The sequence below is a fragment of the Taudactylus pleione genome, unplaced genomic scaffold (assembly GCF_031769625.1).
Source record: "Taudactylus pleione unplaced genomic scaffold, aTauple2 ptg000043l, whole genome shotgun sequence".
NCBI lineage: Eukaryota > Metazoa > Chordata > Amphibia > Anura > Myobatrachidae > Taudactylus > Taudactylus pleione.
In genome coordinates, this window is record NW_028284445.1 from 16,772,776 (window position 1) to 16,787,500 (window position 14,725).

A 14,725-nucleotide genomic window follows, 5' to 3' on the forward strand; every position below is an offset into this window, starting at 1 on the left:
TAATAAAGAGTGAATAATTCTTCTCAATGGATTAGGGTCTCCTGATGGGGGACCCCTGTCCCATATACACCGTCGCCCTCACCCGCTGCAGTGCTAGGAAGGGATGATGTTGCTGCTGCTCGGGACACCGGGAATGCGCGTGCACAGAAGCCGCGCGCCAACCTGGGAGCCGGGAGCGCGCAGGGAATAAGCGGGGCTGCGCCTGGCTCCGGCCTGCTGCTGCTGTCTGCTGCTGGCGGTGATCGGGTGAAGATGGCGCCGGGCGGATGGAAATCCTAATGACAGTCTCCAGGATCGCTTCTATCTGTACCATGGTAGGTGTCGGAGGCGTGCGAGTGGCAGCCGCTGCAGGGGACCGTGCAGCTTCGGTGATAGCGGGGAGGACTGGGTGCTACTGCGTGAAGTGCGCCTGCTCTGCGGGACGCAGCTGTAGGAGAGGCTGGGGATGCACTGCGGCCTAATGCTGGTTCCGAGCTGACCAGTGCAGTGACCAATAAGGCTGCAGTCCTGTGCATTGCTGTCTAGGCTGTGCCATTCCCTCACCCCATGCACCTGGCACAGCCTCACACGCAGGTAGGGGACTGCAGGTGTGCAATCAGACCATCAGTCACATGCATGTTGCTGTCATTTGCTTTCAGACATATCTCTGCCACAGGTGGTCCTCACTCATTCTAACAGTATGACCAGTGCCATGGAGCAGGTGGGCACAACGTTGTATGTACACCTGGTGCCATCAGGGACCATTTTGCAGGTTCAAATCTCTGGTTCACTAAAGCATAGGGTAGTGTCAGGTAAGCTGATCATTCTTCCATTAATTATCTATCAGGGAAATGATGTGTGGCGATAAGAAGCACGTAGATATCCATAGGTAGCATTGATCTGTGATCACTTGTCACATATGCGGGCAGACATGAATGTACATTATTGCATACAGCTTGCAGTACGTGTCCTGAAGCTTATTTTAAAACCCAGCTGGTGGAAGACTTGGGTGCAAAGGTTGTAGTGTGAAGCAGTGATTGCCGCTTCCTGTCAGGTGTATTTTTGTTCTCTGGCTCAGCCACAGGTGGCACAAGGTCGCTCTGCATGAAGCTTTCCATCTTTTAGCACAAGAGGTGCATGTTGTGTTTTTTTGTTTTATTGCATTTGCTTTTTTATTATCTACAAACTAATTTGTGCAATGATTTCCAGTATTTGCCCTTGAGTAAACTTTTCTTGACATGACAGAAATGTGAAATAGCGATTATTTGATTGATGCTCTATAGTTGGAGACTGCAGTAATTCACTTTGAATGCTTCTACAACTTGTTCTTATGGAATGTTTACATACGCATGCTGAAACGTTCTTGCAACCCAGGGAGATGTGCACAAATGCAAGCTATATAGGCTAGAGGTTGTGGCCGAGTGGTTTCAGAGCCCCGTCTGTCTGGATTCAATACAGGACTTGTGGAAGAAACCAGAAATTCATGTTGCCTATTTGGAAGTCTATCTCATTGCTCCTACAGCTTCTGTGACAAAGATATGAAAGAGAGTAAAGCAAATAGTTTGACCTTGTGTGGTGTGCAACTGCTGCATCTGGTCATAGAGATTAAGGGGTCTAGTTACTAAGCAGTGTTAGGAGACAGAGTGAAAAGTGATAAGGTGCCAGCCAATCAGCTCCCAACTGTCATCTCACAGGCTGTGTTTGAAAAATGATAGTTGGGAGCTGATTGGCTGACACCTTATCACAGACTTATCACTTTTCACTCTGTCTCCTAACACTGCTTAGTAACTAGACCCTTAAGCTCCCTCCCGGGGTTATTCAGCAACGTGCTGAATTGAATCTCACCCTTTAAGTTTTAGTGGAGTTTTATAAACTTCCCAGTAGAAGAGAAACTTTGTTGCTAATGATTGGCATCCTAGCACACTTATTTTTATTACATCGGCCATGTTTATTAACCACATGTTCCCTTCTTTCTTTTCTGCGTTCGGACTCGTGAGAGATAGCAATGGAAGCCCTTTGGAGATCACTGGGCTCCATTCAATTCAGCGCAATGCTGAATAGCCCCGGGATGGAGCTCCCAGAGCTATTCAATTCACCGAGCTGTTTGGTCCGACCGTTGCCAGTGGGCTGGATTCAATCAGAGGCGAAAAGTTTCAATCGGCGAAATGTTTTTGCCACTGCAATCTTTTCGCTTCATTCGCCTGTTTTTACGAGACGTTATCGCATACTTTCACAATGTGCGTTCCCGCTTTTCGCCCTATTCAATACCAAAACAGACGAAAACGCAGAGGTGCGAATGGGGAAACTAGTGAAAATTACTGCTTTTTGGGGGGAAATCAGTCTGTACCCCAAAAAAAGGCTTACAGACCCTGGAAATCAATATAGAAGTGTATTAATAGACCTAATAAAAGTATTTTAGCTTCTTAAATTGAGTCAAAGGGCTGTTATTTGCATAAATGTGGATAAATTATAAAAAGCAATTTCTTTGGTGAAAAATAATTGCTGTAGTTAAATTGGGGGTTCATTTAAATGTCTATAGAGTGCATTAAAAAATGTTTTAAAAATACACCTGCTGCAGCCACCTGCAATCCTAAAAACACCTGTCCCATCCATACAGCACCCCAAAATACCAGACCCTATACTTTATACCCATTTTTTTAAACACTTTTTTTTTTTTTTTCCCTTTCTCGTCCCAAAAATTATTATTTTTTTTAAAGATATGGGGGGGAGATGTATTAACGGCGATATCGCCGATGCGGTACGTCCCCTGAAGGTGGCGTTACCTAGCGACGCGAAGCAGCAGTATGCAGCGCGTAATACATACGGGGAATGCGGTAAATACGTTTTTGGGGGTTTTACCGCATTTTCGCCGTTAATACATCTCCCCCCAAATTTAGATTTTTTTTTTTATTTTTGCCTAGTCATAAAAGGGGGGGTGGGGAGGGGGATGTCCAAAGGGATCTGAACCAAGTCCTAACATTTTTATGCAAAAATAGGGTTTTTGCACATTTTTTCTCTAGCCTCTGGGTGGACAAACTTTTTCGCCTGGTTTTGCCTATGGTGTTTTCGCACATGCGAAAAACGTGCTGAAATTGAATAGGGTGATACTTTGGAGTGTGGCGAAAACATCGCATCGACTAACTCTTTTCGCCGATCACCGCTTTTCGCCTCTAATTTAATTGAATACCTCCCTAAGTCAGAGAATGCCTGTTCTCGTGACTTAACCTAGGTGTTTAGTCACGAGAACCAACATTCTCCAACTGAAATGTCAGTCGCGAGGCTGTTAGCGCCGCGATAAGCCGGAAAAAAGCCGGAAATTTTGTTGGATTTCTCCTGGCACCCTCGGGTGTGCGAGAAGAAACCATTTAGTCAGACCAAACAGTGCTCTGAATTGGATAGCTCTGGGAGCTCCCTCCCTGGGCTATTCAGCATCGCGCTGAATTGAATCGAGCCCATTGATTCTTGCAAAGAAATATATTCACTTACTTAAATACAAAAAAATGATTGTGAACCTAAAACGTACAGAACTTGTTCTAAATTTATTTTATTTTTTTAATCCCCTCCTTTTTATGCTGATTCATTCTGTTGAAAATTTTGTGCATGTTTCCTTTTACATGTGTGGTTCTGATGTGTGACTTTAAACTGCACATATCAATTTTTAAGCTTCATTGTTGCGGATTGTTCAGAGGTTTTAGAGAGGTTCTGCTATTTATTGTATTTATGTTAATACTATCCTGCCCCCAGCTATTTGTTCGCGCTAACCAGAGCTTTAGACAGGTTTAGCCATTTTACGTGGCTAAACCAGGTCTAAATGGGCGCAACAAGCACGATAATTAACGCCCCAAAACAATTGAATTGCTCAGACAGGCTCCTATTAATTATCACAGTTCTAAAAACAATTAATTTGCCCCCAATGAGCCTGTAGTTTATTTCTTCCTTCCAATGTCCACCTGTCATGGTGTACAAACTCTATAATCAATCAACATGTAAAGAATTTTTACAAGCAAATAAATTAAGGTACCATGTAACTATAAAGACAAGTGATTATCTAATTGGCAAATCTTATAGTGTGTGTCTAGAGCAGGGGTTCACAACCACGGTCCTCAAGGCACACAAACAGTCCAGGTGTTAAAGATAACCATACTTGAGCACAGCTGACTTAATTAGAACCTCAGTTATTTTGACTTATCCATCTGTGCTCAATCACGGATATCACTAAAACCAGGACTGTTAGTGTGCCTTGAGGACCGAGGTTGGGAATCACTGGTCTAGAGTGTATGAAAACGATGGAAACAACTAGACCGATTTTAACCGACCAAACCGATCCTGATATCAGCAGAAGTCTACTTTACCAACTCTAGCATCCTTCTCCCCTGTATCTGGAGAGGAAGTCATGGCCCTTATCTGGTCCTCCCCCCTTGATCCTATCCCCTCCCACCTCCTCCGCTTCCTCTCTCTTTCTGCCTGCTCCCATCTTGCCCAACTCATAAACCTCTCCCTCTCATCAGGCACTGTTCCTTCTGCATTCAAGCATGCCCTTGTCTCCCCCATTCTTAAAAAACCTTCCCTTAAACCTAACCTTCTTTCTAACTACCGACCCATCTCTCTCCTCCCTTTTGCCTCCAAACTCCTTGAGCGGATTGTCTACAAATGCCTTACCACTTTTCTTTCCTCCCACTCCCTCCTTGATCCTTTTCAGTCCGGCTTCCGTTCTCTCCACTCCACTGAAACTGCCCTCACAAAAGTCAGCAACGACCTCCTTGCTGCCAAATCCAAGGGCCACTACTCTCTTCTCATTCTCCTTGATCTCTCTGCTGCTTTTGACACTGTGGACCACCCTCTCCTGCTGCATATCCTTCACTCCCTTGGTCTACGTGACACTGCCCTCTCCTGGCTGTCATCCTACCTCTCTGACCGATCTTTCTCAGTTTCCTCTCATGACTCCTCTTCCCCCCCCACAGCCTCTTACAGTAGGTATTCCTCAAGGTTCTGTTCTTGGACCTCTTCTATTCTCCCTCTATACTTCCTCTCTAGGTGAACTCATCAGCTCTTTTGACCTCCATTATCATCTCAATGCTGATGATACTCAAATCTACATTTCCTCCCCTGATCTCTCCCCCTCTCTTCTGACTCGTATCTCCAACTGTCTCTCTGCCATCTCTTCCTGGATGTCCCAGCGATTTCTTAAACTTAATATGTCTAAGACAGAGCTGATCGTCTTCCCACCCTCTCACATAACCTCACTTCCCACTATTTCTTTATCAATTGATGGTATAACTATCTCATCTAGCCCCAAAGTGCGCTGTCTTGGAGTCATCCTGGACTCATCCCTCTCCTTCAAACCACATATCCAGAACCTTTCACAGTCCTGTCGTTTCCATCTCACCCAGGATGCTACAAAAACCCTCATACACTCACTGGTCATCTCCAGATTGGACTACTGTAACCTCCTCCTATCTGGCCTCCCCAAATCCCATCTCTCTCCTCTCCAGTCTGTTCTCAATGCTGCTGCACGGCTTATTTTCCTCTCCAAATGCTCTACATCTGCCTCCCCTCTCCTACAAGCCCTCCACTGGCTCCCCTTCCCTTTTAGAACCCAATTTAAGGTTCTCTCGCTCACTTACAAAGCCCTCACCCAATCTTCCCCCATATACATCTCTGATCTCATCTCCCTTCACTCTCCTCTCCGCTCTCTTCATTCAACTAATGCACGCCGCCTTTCATGCCAGCTGATTACTTCCTCCCACTCCCACCTCCAAGATTTTGCCCGCACTGCTCCCCACCTCTGGAACTCTCTCCCACTCCCCATCGGACTCTCCACCTCTTTGCAATCCTTCAAACGGGCTCTCAAGACCCATTATTTCATCAAAGCCTTCCAGCTGTCATTCTAACTCCCTGATACATACACCTTCCTCCCCATCTGTGTCACCCCTGTTTGTCTTCCCCTCCCCTTTTAGAATGTAAGCTCTTATGAGCAGGGCCCTCTAACCTCTTGTACTTTTTCCCTACTTTAGTTTCATCTACGTCTTACTCGCCACTAGGGCACCTAACACTTGGCTGCTTATGCTCTGTTGCTTATCTGGGTGTTATGATCACTAATGTAGCAATATGTATTATTCATGTCCTGTATTGTTCTGTAAGTCGCTTGTCCACAACTTGTTTATGTGCTTTGTAAGGCGCTGCGGAACATTTGTGGCGCCATATAAATAAATGATGATGATAATAATGTCTAGTGTACACACTACCAAATAGTCTTTAAGTTCTAAACAATCCCTTTGATTACAAATTGTCTCGCCTCCATAGGAGAATGCTAATTAATTAGCCATCGTCTGAGGTCTGTACACACTGCATTTTCTGAACGATACCAGAACGACATAGCGCGTGCAGCGTATGATATCAGGTGCCAATCTGATGGGTTTTGGACCGACCATTGGTCCCTGGTGCAGCATGCACACTAATCAGGCCAACTACCCAATATCTGTCAGGTTGGTCCAAAAATTGTATAGTGTGTACCTAACTTAAGAGGTTAGATGGAATTGCCCCAGTACAGCTGGGTACACAGTTAACGATGTGTACCCAGCTGAACTGTCGTGCGAGGGGACCCGGCATCTGCAAGTGCATACATACTTGCCGATGTCAGGAGCGACATGCAGGTCCAACGGGCGATGTCGCTGACTATGCGCAGGGAAGCGCGCATAGTCAGCAACATTGAGTGTACACACTAGATGATGTTGCCGACATGTCGTCCGTCCGGCCAGAACGGACGACATACGGTCTAGTGTGTACCGGCCAATCGTCCTGCTTTCCTCTGTGTTGCATCTCCAGTCATTGTGAATTTTTATAGTTGGGAATTAAAGTTGTGACTGAGAAGAGTATTTTGGTCTGAAAACCTAGATTAGCAGGTCTTTAAAGAGCAAGTTGACTCCATGATTATAATTATTTAAATAAAATAACTTGAATAACTAACTTGATGGATTTTTTTATTGAAGTAAATCTGTCCAACATGATATCTAACTGTAAAACTATGTATAAAGCTGGATAAAGCGTTGATCTAGTGACCGCCCGATATGATGTAACATTATATTGTGTCTGTGTACATACTGCGTGATATATCGCTACAGGGGTCATATTGGCGCACCACATAGTACGTCCCATCGTCCCATCTGATGTGCAGCACATCAGAGGGCGGATGTACTAAGCCTCGGAGAGAGAGATACAGTGATAAAATACCAACCAATCAGCTCCTAACTGTCAACATGTACAGCCTGTAAAGTGACAGGTGCTTATTGGTTGGTACTGTATCACTCTCCAAGGCTTAGTGCATTTCTCCCCAGATGAGAAGATGTGAAAAGACCATTCATCAAACAATGAATTGGGGGCGCACACTACACGATATATCGTATAGTGAGTACATGGTGCACACCTCTAACTACATTTTGCAATTGTTAAAACATGGTGCAATGAATAGAGAGCTGCAGTAGGATCCTATACAAGGAGCATCAGAAGAAGGGGCCATGCGGACCTCATACTTTTCTGAATAGATACATTCTGTAGAAGGGGTCATAGCGTTCCTGGGTGCAGTTTGAGATCATTTATGATGCCCCAGCACTGTCTCTCCCATGCCTTTTGGGAAAGAAGGCAATTTACAGAAAAGAACTGCTTAGGGAAGCATAGAGGGGAATTTAATTGCCGATATCAACTTGATGTGTCGTTTCAGAACGACACACTGTGTCCGCCGACATCACAACTTTGTGATGTCGGCACTACCGTAAATAACGGACAATTAAGCAGCCAGACATTGCAGTGATGCTCGTCGCCACTTCCTGCGAAGTTGTTTTTCTGCCCATAGCGATGTTTCTCTGTTTTGTATCACTTTGGAATGGTATGTGAGGGAGGGAGCAGTTCAGAAGAAATGCGCTCTGTCTTCTTGTTACCAATTAACTTACCTGTAACCCATAGTTTGAGTTAAGCGTAGCTTGTACTTGGACCTATATGCACTTGTGGAGACTGAATTCAGTAGCCCTTTAGAAAAGCTTCCGATTTTTGACTTCAGACACTCCAATTAGAAGGCGTGCGTTTTATGCTTTCATTGGGCCATGTGCAAGACTGCAAATTGATTTTTGCTCCAATATTTCTCCTTCATCTACTAGGGAACACTGGAGTATACACAATGGGGTATAGACTGATGATTAGTGGAGCCTGGCACTTTAAATTTCTTCAGAATTGTAACTGGCTCATCCCCCACTATACCCCACCTTAGCTCAGTTATAGATTAAGTGCCGTGGGAGCCGGAGGTATTTCAAGGGCTGTCCTCAGCCATTTGTATCTTCATTTATTTGTAATATTTATCTTCAACAGGTAGACTGCTGGCTGCGCCAGTCTGCTTGCAACGTGGGACCCGCCACAGTTGCCTGCGGCTCGTGTCTTGGTCCAGGGGCCACAGGGTCGACGGACCCTTGAGAGATCTGCCACAGCTGCCTGCGGCTTGTGTCCTGTCCCCACATACCCACCGCGCACTGGCCGGCTATTGCAGTGGTGAGTATTCCAACCCTCCTTAGTGGGTTGGGTGCACCTATAAGTCGCGGATTTAACAGAAGGGCCCGCTTATGGCGGCAAGCAAACTCCCGGCTTCTGTGACCGGGAGTCCGTCTGATGCCCTGACTTGCTGCTTCGGGTCTCCCGACTGACAGTGAGACATGTGAGCTGTCAATTAAGTGTCCTCTGAGACACATACTCTCGTACAGCTCTGTTTGCTGCATTGAGCTCCCGTCCAGACTTTGAGCAGGCTGATTATAATTATCAGCTTCCGCTCCAGAGTCCCTACCCTCCGCACATTGATGTCCATCAGGACACACAGCGGGCACCCGCCCAGACAACGTCCGGGAGTCCTCGACCCTTTCCGGCCATAGCGCACAGCCGCTGCTGCATATTCCCTCTCAGACACTCGGCCCGTTCCTGCCACAGGCACTGCTGCAGAGGCAGGACCTATTTCTAGACTCTGGTTATCTAAAAGCGTCAGTAGTCACATGGTACGCCCAGGCACTCGGCGTGCCTGCCATAGCGAGTACAGCCGCTGCTACAGCGGCGGGACAAGGAAGCTGGTTATGTGAGTACTAGCGTCGGGTTCTATTCTATGGCGCAGAGGGACGGGGCTTAGCGGCGGCTCTCAAAACAGCGCTGGGGTGCGTCGACTACCGCATTTAATCATGCCCACAGATTATTATACCAGCCTTGTGCCTACACATAATATACCAGCTTTGTGGGCCATGTGCCCTCACACAGTACCTGGTACCAAAAATTATTGTAACCGGATGTGTCCCAAACCCCGATATTATACCAGTCATGTGCATTGTACCGGCTTATGTCCATATACCTAAAATAACATCCATGTGATAAACTATTCTTTTCCTGTGCAGATACCAGGTGCAGTATATGTGATGTGCAGGTCGGGGAGCACTTCTTGTGGTTCCTGTGCTTTATATGCCCTATGCACAGGATTCTGTAATGCTGATATTGAAGTGTTGGTAGTTGCACTTCTACACTCTTACCAGGGTTATGCTATGCGCTTCTAGTTACTGGAAATGATCAGTTCTGTAGAATGCATAGGTAGGTATAAATGCTGGGGTTTGCAATTGTTCATGTGCCGTAATGACCATTCTAAAGGGAGGATGAGTGCAAATAAAATATTTAATTTAAGCTTTGCCATACTGTTAATCTCTAGCGATTTGAAATGTCATTGCATTTTACTTGAAACATGCGTGACCTCAGTGATGATAGACATATCTTATCACATTGGCAATAGTAAAACTCTGGCATTTACTCATTTAATGCATTACTAACGATGTGTGCAGGGGGTAATAGTAATGTTCTGTAGGCAATTTGCCCTCTCACCTGTTATATCTTCAGCTTTAGGGCTGAAGTAACCCAGGAGATAGACAGTAGTCTCTATTCCCATAGGGACTTGGATGATTCTTAGTGAGTTCTCATTGTGACAAACTGCTTCCTACTGTATATGACTGTGTTACAGGCAGATTAGTGACTATTTCCTGGAATCAGTATGTATGACTGCCGGCCGCACTCCCTTAGGGGTGCCTAACCCTAACTCCCCTTGTAATATATATGTACAAATACATATATCTGTAATTGTACATCCCCTCAAGTTATGGGCTGTGAAGTTGGGACTCTCCCTAATCCAGTTTAATTAGCCTGAGATTTCTTTTTGCCTTTCTTTTGACTCTGCACTGCGCTATTGTGATTTTGCGAGTTATGAACTGTGGCCCCTTAGCGGGACCATATATGTCTCGACTAACAAGTTTGATAATTTTTTCACACAGGGAGCAACATTACATGCTAGGTTGCATGTTGTGGCACATGAGGGCTGGGTCAGCCATGGTAACAAGTCCAGTATCCTTGCTTAGCCTCATCTTTTTCAGGGGTGTCATTCTCCACCGGGGGGGGGGGGGGGGTTAAGCTTTCTCTGTCAATATTCATTCTTTTGTTTTTCTGCAGCACTGTGCTAAGGTGTTTAAACAAAGCACCTACGTGGCAGGGCAGTTCTACTCTCTTCTAAGGGAAGTGAGCGCAAAGTGTTGCTACTAGGTGGTGGTTTACTGTCTGTGTTCCTTTTTTCGTCTAATTCGATGACATTGGAAGTGTTACTTATTTTGATTCACCTCCCATGGATTGCTGTGTTGTATACCTCGGTGGCGTAATCGGTTAGCGCGTTCGGCTGTTAACCACAGGGTTGGTGGTTTAGCGCCACCCAGGAACGTGCTAAATGTTTGTTACTATGTGACAGGAGGGCTCTGCCTTGTATAAAATCATATACAGTACATCTGATAGCACTTACGGGGCAGCTGGCTTTTTTTACATAATCACTAGGAGTCGTTAGGTTTCAAATATGACGGAAATTTGAGGATTCCTGCACTATCAGGCCTGCTCTGTGTTCTCTTTATGTCACTGCAGGGGACATTTTATTTGCTACCTGACCTGTTTATTGTCTGGTTTTGATGGTTTCATTAATCCATTTTTGGTTCCTCCTGGGGACAGGTGTGTGATTCTAGATGACTGGTGTTGTTGACATCAACAATCTGTTATGAGACATGTGATCCTAGTTAGTGTTTTCTAGTTGGCGTTTCCCAGATTCCGGTGGACTCTGGTTTGAACTCCATTTTTGTCCTAGCAAGTTACTTAGCTCGAAGCCGGCCTCCTTGTATCTGGGTGGCCTTCCTCAATGGTTCGTCCTTGTGGTTCTACTTGGTCAGCTGCAGCTACATCTTCTGGTTAAGTTTTTTTTCTTGAATCCTGTTCTTCTATTGCTGAGACAGTCAGGAAATGTGTTTCTGCTTGTTGGCTTGCCAAGTGGCTGTTTGGTGCACAGTTCATGCTTCTGTTCTAACGTTAGTCTTTGCAAACACGTTTTTTTTTTTCTTGGTCGTAAAGTTCTGCAAGCTTCTCAAGCGCCTACCCACCCGGGAGGTCAGCTATGGGACTGGACCATTGTGTATGCTCCAGTGTCCCCTACTGGATGAAGGAGAAAATAGGATTTTGGTACTTACCGATAAATCCCTTTCTCCAAATCCATAGGGGACACTGGACTCCCTCTCGGCGCTGTTCCTTGTTGCAGTGCTTCTCTGATGGTTTTTCAGCTGTATCTAGCTGTCTGCAGCATGTCTGTTTCATGTCGGTGTTCACAGTTTCTGGTCTTCAACGTTTCTTATTTGGTTCCTCCTTGTCTCTCCTCTTCTGTTCTTCTTTCCGTCTCCGCTCGCCCTTGGATAATCTTAACTGAGCTCGGGTGGAGGCATAGAGAGGGGAAGAGCCAGTTACAATTCTGAAGACATTTAAAGTGCCAGGCTCCACTCATCACCTGTCTATACCCTATTGTGTATACTCCAGTGTCCCCTATGGATTCGGAGAAAGGGTTTTATCGGTAAGTACCAAAATCCTATTATCTGTGACATTATTATCTTTTATTTGTAAAGTGCCAAATCTTCAACAGCACTGTACATTGAAGAGTTAATGACACAAAAAATGACATACATTGGCATGAAAGTATAGTGGACCATGCCGAATGAGTTTACTGTGTAAAGCTGGGTATGCACTATACGACATATTGTTCTGACGCGGATTGAAACGATATAATCTTCGATCCGTTGTCGAATTGTCCCATCTTCTGTTCGGTAAGGCAGATGGGACGATGCAATGAACGACATGGTGCTGTAACATCATGCCGTCTTACACTGTGTGGGTATGGTGTGCGCAATGTATCGTTACATCGCAATGTCTCTGGGTCACACCATTCGTGTCTACCAAGCTTAGGAGAGGGGAACAATGTATATTTAAGGTGGTGGAATAACAATTGTAGCTAGTTCTTGTCTTCAGGCTGCTAGTGCATACGTGCACCCTGCTAGTTCTTGCCTGGCTCGGGGCAGCTGGTAATTACGGGCACTTTGCTGGTCCCTGGCTTGGGGAAGCTGGTTATTACAGGCACTGCGCTTGTTCCTGGCTCTGAACAGATGCTGATAAAGCAATAATTCCAAATTTTAAGGTATCTCTGTCTGTGGCACAGTAGTCCTATGACCACTTTTCCAAGAAGCATCCGCTTTATAGTACTTGATGGTATGATGATCTACTGACTTTGACAAGTGCAAACATTGAGCACTGTTTGAGGTCTGCTGTTGAGTACAGGCACTGTGTTGGTTCCTGTTACTCACTGACACATTTTAAAAGATCCACAAGTGAAGCTAATTTCGCTTGTGCTTTTGTGAGGAGACCTGGAAAACATGCACTGTTTGATGTACTGAGGACTGAGTTGAGAAGCTGTGAATTAAATGTAATACTTTATTTGCATCTATGCAAGCGGTTCCCAAACGTGGTCCTCAAGGCACCACATCAGTACAGGTTGTAGAGATATCCATTTTTGGTCACAGGTGGTTAAATTAAATTGACTGAGGTACTAATTAATTCACCTGTGGTCAAGCATGGATATCTTTAAAACCTGGACTATTATGGTGTCTTGAGGACCGCGTTTCGGAAACTCTGACAGTATATCCTGTATTCTGGGTACACACTTTATAGGCCAACGCCCGACCGGCCAATTTAGTAGGCTAAACACCCTTACCAGTCGACTGCTCAATTTATCTGGCCAGACTTCACATTTAAATTTGCCTACCCAGTTGTAATGTTAATGGGCTCGATTCACTTCAGCGAGCTGTTTGGTCCGACTAAAGGATTTGTTCTTACACCCCTTTGAGCTTGCGAGGAGCAATCAGACTTAAGTGCCGCTGCAAGGCTGTTTTCTGGCCTAGTGTGGCGCTAATAGCCTCGCGGCAGGCACTTTAGTCGGAGAATGCCGTTTCTCGCGGCTAAACATAAGTCGCGAGAACCGGCATTCTCTGACTTAACTGCCAACTGTCGGTCCAAACAGCGCAGTGCATTGAATAGCCGGGGCAAATCAGCATCGCTCTGAATTGAATCAAGCCCAATGTTGGCGGTTCCTGCTGCAAGTGTACCTGCGGTCGGTGGGTCGCCTGTACACACATGCAGATGTACCCATATATCTGCATGCTTCATTGCCAATCTGCTGTGCAGCAGAGCCAACTATGTCGTTCAGACATATCTGTTGTACACACCCGCCGATACACTAACGATATATCGTTCGTTGACCATACAATATATCGACAAGTGTCGACACCTGGATTTAATCTTGGTTGAAAAAGTTTAAAGAAAACTTTCTGAACAGTGACTAATTATGTTTTGCTGGTTCCTCTCTGTGAGCAGGTCTTTGCCTTTCTGAGATTGTACAATCCTGTTCTTTAGTTCTACTCATAGTAAATTTACATTTACTTTTCATGAAACTGTGTAGTTGTCCCCACAACCACTACTCCCCAGACTATATTACCCATTCCAATTTTGAGTTATGGTCCTTGAGTATATACAGTAACAAATAATTCTCCCACCATAGTGTAATTTCAGATACTTTAGTTTAGCTTTTTATCTTAGTGTGAGATCACTCAAGTCCATAATCATGTAATTAAAAAAAAAAAGCACAGAAAAGCATTTTAACATACAGTATATTGATGCCTATGCCATTGCGATTAACTGAACTGGTATGATTTTAAAACAGTTTGTATATTTATGCTACCAGTACAATGCAGTGTATTGGTGCTTAGTCTCTCTTCAGTAGTATCGCGTGCACAAAATATCTGCAAAACCCTGCATGTGACATACTTCTACACCGTAACTGGAATGAATGACTTGGCAACGGTTGAATTAGAAGTCTGTTGACTTTGAGTACCATTATTTTACTCTTTAAAGGAGATTGACAGATACCACTACTTTTCCTGCCACTTGTATACAGTCAGGTGCATAAATATTGGGACATTGACAGAAGTTTCATATTTTGGCCGCTATTCACCACCACAATGGCTTTGAAATGAAACAAAAATGTGCTTTAACTGCAGACTTTCAGATTTAATTTGAGGGTAATTACATCCAAATCAGGTGAACGGTGTAGGAATTACAACGGTTTCCATATGTGCCTCCCACTTTTTAAGGGGCCAAAAGTAATGGGACTATCAACTCAAAAGCTATTTCATGGACAGGTGTGGGCTATTTCCTCGTTATTTCATTATCAATTAAGCAGGTAAAAGGTCTGGAGTTGATTCTAGGTGTGACATTTGCATTTGGAATCAGTTGCTGTCGACTCTCAATATGAGATCCAAAGAGCTGTCACTATCAGTGA

The 14,725-nt window shown here is 44.9% G+C and overlaps 1 protein-coding gene across 1 annotated transcript in view; it reads left to right on the top strand.

Moving 5' to 3' along the window:
- The first annotated feature begins 242 nt into the window (after positions 1 to 242).
- USP12 (ubiquitin specific peptidase 12) overlaps positions 243 to 14,725 on the top strand; it is a 118,761-nt gene continuing 104,278 nt past the window's right edge. The window contains exon 1 of the mRNA XM_088460280.1: positions 243 to 314. Coding sequence (XP_088316406.1) covers positions 267 to 314 — 48 coding nt within the window. The 5' untranslated portion in view covers positions 243 to 266. The remainder of the gene's footprint in view (positions 315 to 14,725) is intronic.